Source organism: Spinacia oleracea, chromosome 4 (assembly GCF_020520425.1).
Source record: "Spinacia oleracea cultivar Varoflay chromosome 4, BTI_SOV_V1, whole genome shotgun sequence".
Classification (NCBI taxonomy): Eukaryota; Viridiplantae; Streptophyta; class Magnoliopsida; order Caryophyllales; family Amaranthaceae; genus Spinacia; species Spinacia oleracea.
In genome coordinates, this window is record NC_079490.1 from 25,489,843 (window position 1) to 25,499,072 (window position 9,230).

The 9,230-nt window shown below is 33.9% G+C and overlaps 1 protein-coding gene across 2 annotated transcripts; it reads left to right on the forward strand.

Moving 5' to 3' along the window:
* The first annotated feature begins 1,428 nt into the window (after window positions 1–1,428).
* On the forward strand, window positions 1,429–4,317 carry LOC110780771 (uncharacterized). 2 transcript variants are annotated; one of them, XM_021985088.2, is made up of 2 exons: window positions 1,429–1,639; window positions 3,183–4,317. In XM_021985088.2, exon 2 carries the CDS (start codon window positions 3,394–3,396, stop codon window positions 4,108–4,110), a length of 717 nt encoding a protein of 238 aa, XP_021840780.1. In that variant the 5' UTR covers window positions 1,429–1,639; window positions 3,183–3,393; the 3' UTR covers window positions 4,111–4,317. The 2 variants fall into 2 exon arrangements, with proteins under 2 accessions (XP_021840780.1, XP_021840785.1); XM_021985093.2 differs by having other exon boundaries at window positions 3,194–4,317.
* Window positions 4,318–9,230: the final 4,913 nt, after the last annotated feature.

Sequence of the window (9,230 nt, forward strand, 5' to 3'; positions counted from 1 at the left end):
GGTATGTTACTTCTATAGTTTATACATGTTACTTTTTTTTTATACGAAGTAGTTTTAGGGGAGATACCTTCTTAATTTAGGTATGTTATTTCTAAAGTTTAGACATGTTACTTTTTTTTTTAATAATTTTAGAGGAGGTATTTTTTTTAGTTTAAGTATGTTACTTCTATAGTTTAGACATGTTACTTTTTTTTATACGGAGTAGTTTTAGGGGAGGTACCTTTTTGGTTTAGGTATGTTACTTCTATAGTTTAGACATGTTACTTTTTAATACGGATTTGTTTTAAGGGAGGTACCTTTTTAGTTTATGTATTACTTCTATAGTTTAGACATGTTACTTTTTTTATAATTTTAGATGAGGTACTTTTTTAGTTTAGGTATGTTACTTTTATAATTAGACATGTTACTTTTTTTTATACGGAATAGTTTTAGGGGAGGTACATTTTTAGTTTAGGTATGTTCTATAGTTTAGACATGTTACTTTTTTTTTATATAATTTTAGAGGAGGTACTTTTTTAGTTTAGGTATGTTACTTCTATAGTTTAGATATGTTACTTTTTTTAATAGTTTTAGGGGAGGTACACTATTGATTTTGCGCTCGTCACACCATCAAGTTGATGGTGTGACTGGTCTCACAAGAGACAACGCTGATAAAATTATCCAAAATAATATACGGAGTACTCCGTAATGAAGGAGGCTACATCGCTGGTAACCAGCAACACAATTACCCCATACCCACCTTTAAATTAAAAAAAAATAAAAAATAAAAACATAAATAAATAAAACAATTGGAACACATGGCCCACCTTTAAATAAATGTGTAAAAGTGTTGCTAACTTGGTATATGCTTTCATTGGTAATATAAGTATTGTCATTGTTGTATATATACTGACATTGTTGTATTAAAATACTGTCACAATCACCCAAAAAAAGGAAATTATGTATACAATTGTAATGAAATATAAAAAGTAAAGAGACCACTTAAATGAATGGATAAAAGTGTTGCATATTAAATGAATGAGCAAAAGTATGTATACAAGTGTTATATAAGTATTCACATCGTTTGCATAAATACTGTCATTGTTGTATTAAAATACTGTCATTGTTGTACTAATTACTGTCATTGTTGCCCATACGTAATATTTTGTTAAACTTTTCAACTCTTGAGCGGAAATTACAATTTTACCTCGGGTATGGGGTAGATGTGTCGTTGGTTACCAGCGATGTAGCCTCCCTCCTCCGTAATTCCGTATTAGACTGACTAACTTCGAGGATTTAACCTTTTTGTAGGTATTTCGAGGATTTAAACTGAGTTTTCTCTATTCTTAAAAAAATAAAAATAATATCAACCCTTTTTAATAACACAAGGCCCATTTTGTAATTTGGGTCCACTGACCACGGTGCTCCGTCGTAAAATGGACTGGACTTTCATCATGGATTTCATGGGGAAAGAAATCCACTTGTGCACTCATCAAATTTTATGCTATCTGATTTACCAAAAGTAGAAACAATTAAAAAAAAAAAGAAAAAATTAAGTAATCCACTTGCGGTGGTTCTTACTTCTTAGGCCGTGTCGAGGGGCCCACTCACGGCTATCACCACCCATTTCACCGCCTCTTCATCTTCTTTCCAAAACCAGGTTTGGCTTCTTCTGTTCTTTTCAAATATTTCTGGGTTCAATAATTTAATTGAATTTCGCAATTCATAATTTAAGGCTTATTATTTTACTCTATGATCCGTCGTATTTCAATTATGAATTGTTAATCATACAATATGATTTGGTTATATTATGATTGATGGATTTTCGCACATGATTATAGAGTTATGCATTGATTAAAACTTGTTAGTTTGTGTTGGCAGTGAGTTGTGTGAACTGTGTAATTTTTTTGTAATTTTGTGAACGAATTATTTCGATGTTGGATTAGGGTTCAAGTTAAAAGTTGATTTTTTTGGACTTAATCAACCATTTGAGAGTAGGAAGAGTAATTAGAGATAATTTTAATTCAGAAAATCATGCTGAATTTGCCTTTGTTTGACATTCATGTATCCTTATGAAAAAAGATGATCAAGTTCCTGATTTTCTAGTATATTTGGATGGATTTTTTTTTTCTCAATGTATATGAATTACTGAACCAATGGATTGAAATGGGGTTTTCCCAGTGAAATGAACGGCGTGACCGTGCAAATTTGAAGTATCTTGGCCAATCTGCCACATAAGTGTGGCTGACTATAATTGATTCAACTCAAATTGGTATAGAGTTTTCAGAATGTAACAGTTTGATTCAATCAAGAAACTATTAGCCTATGACATGTATGGGAAAATTATCAATTCAATATTGTGAATATTTGTATAGATAAAAGTTAAAAAGCAAACTTTCAAGATTATTTGCCAAATAACATCTACTCACAACACAGGTATTTATCTTCCTGCATACTGCCTTTGACGGGATCCGTTGTTGGTTGTGTTTCATAGCATTTATCTTTGGTGTAAATGTATTCTATAGAAGTTTAGAAATTTATTGGGAGCTTATGGACTGAGTATTTAAGTTTGTGGTGAAGTCTGATTCTTTTGTAGCTAAATTTGGAAACAGTTTAAGTTTGGTTACAACTTTAGGGACAACAACTACCCAGTGTGAGGATTGTGAAGGTAGGGTCTGGGCCTGGGGAGCCAAAGATGAAAGTAACTTCTCTTAACACATTAAAAGGCTGTTTAGAGAGTCCGTCCTCAGGTCTTTAGAAACAGCTTCTGAATTAAGATATGAATATATGATAACTGGATATCAATTGAGCATTTGAGCTTATCACTGGATATCTTGTTCATAAAGAATCATTTGATCTGGGAATATCATTTGTTTCAGACTTTGATGTATTTGTTATTTAGCTAATAATTCATATAAACTTTCCGTATTTCCTATATTTGGAAATTATACTCACAAACTGCTTAGGATCTCTTATAAAATTTGCACTGTATTGATGAGAATGGTCATGGTTTATGCTTCGGCTTCCTAAGATGCCTCTAATTTGATTGAGTGATGAGAAGTGTGTGGGGGAACGGGGATGCTCTAACTATTCTAGTGGGTCTTCAGTAAAGTTTTGTCACTTAATTGGGGAAGATGAGGATAATGTGATCATCATTTGAATACAGAGGGGTAATTATACTCCTGTTATATGATTAATTGTAGTGTGTCTGCAGGTGCTTCTATATCCAAGAGAAGCTTGCTGCAATTGAGAAAAAAGGGCGAAATAATGCAGTATGGAAGACACAGTTTTTGGGTTGCCTAGCAAAGGAAATCGCTGGAAGATATGAGCAGATGAGCAAGCACAATTAAGAAAGAGCGTAGTTCCTGTTATATTTCATTCAGAATTTCTCTAGTATAATTGGAAAATCTTGAGATGGAGATGCACATTCAAGCCTTCCTAAACAGAATATCTGTAGTTGTTGCTACAATTGCCACCCTCATTCTTTTTTCCATTCTCCTTCATCCACCAGAAACTTGTATTTCACAATTTACTCCTCACAAACCCCTTGCATTTCCTCGCTCGACATGTGACTCTCACCATCACCCCCGCCCTTTCTCCACCATTGAGAAGAGAAACCATCGTATCTGGTCCACTTCTGCATGGCTGAATAAAGTAAAGTCATTTTCACGTATCTTCATTGATGCCCAGAAGCATAACCTTACCCACTCATTCATCCTGTCCAATTCTTCCAAGGCCCTCTGTCTCTTAGCTGGGGCAGGACAGGAGGTCATGGCCCTACAACAGATTGGCGTGTCTGATGTTACCGCTATTGATCTGGTTGACTCCCCTCCTCTTGTTAGCCGTGCTGATCCTAATTATCTGCCTTTCTTTGATGATGCTTTTGATTTTGCATTCTCTGCTCAGTTTGATACGGTTTTGTTTCCTTCTCGGTTTGTTGCAGAGATGGAGAGGACAGTTAGGGTTGGGGGTTTCTGTCTTTTAATTGTGGAGCAGTGTACCAATGAAGAGGTAAGAGAAATTGCGGGGTTGTTTAAAAGAGGGGAGTTAGTTGGTGCAGATAATTTGACGTTTGGTGGATCGAAAATGTCAAGAATTGTTGTGAGGATTACCAATTCCACGGCATATTGATTGCATATGTATGCTTTATTATTTGCTGAATTTTCTTGTATGAAAGCCAGCTCTGTACATGAAAGAAGTTGTAAATTACTCTTCATCCCGATCCCTTCAGCACGTACTCAGTTTTTTGGGATATCAGTTGTAATTGTTGAAGTAGGACATAGCATATACGATTATACGGAGTAATCCTTGCAGAATAGGAAAATGTAAGATTTTGCCTCTCTTTGTCCTCATTCAGTTTTGTTGCGAGTAAATTTTATGACAGTTTATATGTTTGATGTGTGGTTTCTCCTGTTTATGCAAATTTCGCATTCTTCGTTTTTTCAGTGTCAGACTCAGACCCTGTTTTGTTTATCGTATGTTTCATGAGTTCGTCGATTTAGACTTGCGTGCTGTATTAAGATCTAGAAGATTGTGATCAAGAAACTAACCAATGCGATTGGGAGTTACGCCGTAAGGAAACTACCTACGTTAAACACCTTTACCATCTCTACCGCTGTCTTGTATCATTCTGTCAAGTCCTATCTCCTATAGTCTTATATGCACGCGATGCGTACGGGAGTATTAAAAAAAACTAAAAAATTGTGCTATTATATATATCACCACAAATTTTAGGCAATAAAAATTGTTCACAAAGTTTGTCTTAAAAAAAAAGTATGCATCATATAGATAAAAATTATGATATGATATTGTTCACAAAGTTTACTGGATCCATTCCAATAGATAGCCCATTACGAAGCAAAACTTTCATACAAAAATGAAAAATCTATTACAATCCACAGCAGTGAGGAATTGAAGTTGCTTCTTGGCAGTTTCGAGAAGATCAACACTCACTACTATAGTCCGTGCTTCTGTCCATTTTCTCTCTTGCTCCTTTTCCATGTTTCAACCTATGAAAAACTTCATGTCACACTTCATTAGAAAATGCAACCTAACAAAAGTAAACATAAAAAATACAGAAGTTTCCCCTTATCAACATTATCCAGTATTAGCTGAAGAAAATCACAATTGAAAATTGTAAAAACTTGTTAATCATTAACTAAAACCACTTACACTAATTTCCCCCCAAAAATCCTTCAAGTTTCGTCCTGAAAAAACACTAATTTCAACAAATTACCTCTAATTAAATCAATTCTAAGTGGCAATTATAAAACCAAAACGATGGTAATTTATCAAAATTGGATCAAAATATTCAAGAAATCACTTAAAACATCCCAATTAACACAAAGGGATAAGAGCTGCATATAAGAGGAGTCACCCAAGTGCAAAACTTATTCTAACAAAAACAAATTAAAGAATTGTTTGCGTAATGATTGTTTCTCAGTGCAGCATACATAACATTATTGCCATATGAATTGGTGAAGATGTAAACCAAATTAACTAAACAGTGATTCAACACAGTAACACTAAGTAATAGAGATGAATAACAGACTTATAGATGCTCTAAGCTAGTATCTGATTCAAGTTTCGATATTGCATCTTTCTGAGGCCTGAAGTTGAGTGGATGAGTTGCAGGTGCTGGTGTAGTCGTCCCATCATGTTTCTACATTTTGTTGGTCTTTTAGTCCTAAAACCAAAGGCTTTCGTTGTCACCTACGGCAACCAATACACCTTCCTTGTAAACTGCCATCATCTCCAAACTTAGAGAAAAAAAAAACATAGAATAAAAGAGAGTTTTTGGAATCAAAAGACCTCAATAATATGGGTAAGTGAACCACATATCAGATAATCAAACCTCGTCTTTGGTTGAACATAATAAGTGAATATAGTTTCAGGGCAACCCAGGGTCATTACCTATTCTATTGCCAACCCATCATCTTACTGGTTAACGTTACACAATTACTAGTTACAAAATGCCTTGACATATCCTTTTGAAAGTCATCCTCGAAACTTAAGGAAACATAATACTATAGTAGTATGCATATAGGAAAACCCGCCCCTCCCAATCTGTCTAACTTCTCCCTTTATTCTGTAGTTATTCGGAGAGGGAATCAAGAAACGAAAATTTGTGTTTTCAAACTGACTTCTAAAGAACATACTTTTAAGAGAAAGTGAAATTCATTTCAAAATATTTACTAAACCAAACACTGATATATATACAGAATACCTAATCTACCAATTGAAGTACATTTGTATGACACTGATAACCATAAGTAACAATTAAGTAATGATGCAGGACTGCAGGGTTAAAATTAAAAACATCACTCGAGACATGAGATTTTCCTAAGATTTCAACAACAACAATAAACACAGGTCAAATTTATCATAATTGTCAAACAATTTCATTAAAGAACCACATTTAGGAGCAGAAACAATATAATTGCACATAAATCCACAAAATAAATTAAGAAATCCAAAAGATTGAGATAGTAAGAGAGAGAGAGTGAGTCAACCTATGTACTTGTTGTGTTGACTCACCACCATCTTCTTAATCTTCTTACGCAGACTAGCACCATACCGGGTACCTAAACAAAACAATATAATGATAATAATTAATTGTGATGATACATTTCATCCACTCAGCCAGACCAGACAACAAAAGTAAGACCACTTAAACAGGAAAGTCTTGAACTAACTTCTCATTATGCTACACCAGTTCAATATGAAGTTGTTATCTAATGCATAACAATCAAGAATGCCAGATATGATTTCTTGTTTTCTTCAATTACGTCACAGACTCTATTCCAATAAAATGGCATTATGTTATGCAATATGACATCCTTTTTTAACATCATCACAGAAGAACTCACTGTATTTCCCAACAATCCCGACCTTCTTGGTTCTATTGGACTATATGCATGAACAACATCCAAAGTTAAAAGTGGCCAACAGGAAAAACATACACAACTTTAATGAGCACAATTAAGTTCAACTCAAATCACCCAAAATTGTACAACAATTATATGGCATCAATAACAAAAACAAAAATAAATGGCATATGAAACAAATGAATGCATCAATCTAGTGTTGTTACAATGGTACAAAGCTTGATTTTGGGTGTACGATATAAGTATCGGTTTTTGCAACTCATGTTAATTAAGTTCAAAATACAATCCCTAAATCTTTAAAACCAAGCAATGTTTTTGAACTTGTAAAACCAATCTAGTTGACAATCTCGGATTGTTTACTAATGATGTTGATCTAATGCAATTTAAACACGGAAATTCACCAAGATTCTTTTGCTAATTATCAATGTAGAGCTATCCAAACCTTGGCGTTTGTGAGTGATCTGAATCCCCTTTTATTTGAATTAATCAATCAGAAAATTGAAATTAAATTGAAAATTAAATTAAGAATGGAAGGGTAATGGTGGTAGGTGAAAATACTTGCTCATGAACATAAGGTAAGAGTAGTCATCCTTATTATGTCCAGAGGTATTTCTTGGTTTCAGAGTTCAACTGATCAAATAAACAGATAATCATAGCGTATGATTCATCTGAGCACGACCATGCATTTTCCAGTTTCTAGCTCTCCGAGTGGCATTGTACAACTTTCAGCATCTCATCCCGATTTATGGGAGGACAATCCCAATCTTGTGATCTTGATATTAGACTTCGTTTGATAGGTGATTACCTGAGCATTGCCGTTATAGCCTCCTTTTACGGTGCGACGGTTGACAACGTCAAAGTAACCAGTTCTCAAACAAGTAATCTCAAATTACTCAGGTATTGAGGATTAGTGTCTAATAATGTAATGAAATTTACTTATGACAGATTTTCATCTCTTACAGTAAAGTTTCATAGGTCTGTCCGATACTAGTCTTCTCAAAGTAAGTATCTATGCAAATGATTGTGACATTGCCATGTCCACATAGTTCAAGAAACAGAACTACTAGTCATCTTGCATTCTAGTCCTCTAGCGTTTTCTATGCGTCCACCTTTATAGTAAACTTCCGACCAGGGACCATTTTCAACTTTTGACATTCAAGTTCACTTGATAGACATTTCTTAGTCACAGGACTGGTCCTGATAATCTATCTTGAATATATATTGTCAAATTGAAAGGACTCATCATTTAATACTAAACAAAGACTAAATGGAATATGAAAAAATACATTTCATATATGATAAATGTTCAACCCCGATGTTTTACAACCATGGGACTCTAACCCATCTTTAAAACAGGTCATGGAATTCAAAGCTATGCTTGATTTCCAGTGCCACAATGTGAGCGTTGCTTCTCACTTGTTGCATAGGTTTAGTTATCATGCTTTGCCAATCTTAACATATATTAAACATTATTTTTGTTTTTCTTGAATATGAGTCTTTCGTGTTTGAAGCAGAAATTTAGGTATGCTGATTATGGAACAAAATAGCCATTAAGTTCCAGCCTTGAAAGGACTTAAAACAAACTAGATGACCCTACAACTAATGTAGCATTTCCATGCTTCATTTCCCACTTGTAGGCCATTAGTGTAGCCTAGCTTCCATTGTTTGAGTTATTACCGAAGTAAGAACCTCAAGGGGTATATGATACCAAGGAAGTTTGATTGCTAGGTTACTTTTTCTTTAAACATAAACTTATAGGTAGAAACGGAATTGTAAGTTCCTTTCACTTGTTCCTTGTTTTCCTATTTCTTGTACCCTTTCTTATAGTCTTAAGAATTGAATTCTTTAGTGTTGAATTTTGTACTTTGTTAGACATGTTTAATATATGTTACTCCAACAAGGTTCTTACCATTTGTGTTTTCAAACTGACTTCTAAAGAACATACTTTTAAGAGAAAGTGAAATTCATTTCAAAATATTTACTAAACCAAACACTGATATATATACAGAATACCTAATCTACCAATTGAAGTACATTTGTATGACACTGATAACCATAAGTAACAATTAAGTAAAGATGCAGGACTGCAGGGTTAAAATTAAAAACATCACTCGAGACATGAGATTTTCCTAAGATTTCAACAACAACAATAAACACAGGTCAAATTTATCATAATTGTCAAACAATTTCATTAGAGAACCACATTTAGGAGCAGAAACAATATAATTGCACATAAATCCACAAAATAAATTAAGAAATCCAAAAGATTGAGATAGTAAGAGAGAGAGAGAGTGAGTAAACCTATGTACTTGTTGTGTTGACTCACCACCATCTTCTTAATCTTCTTACGCAGACTAGCACCAT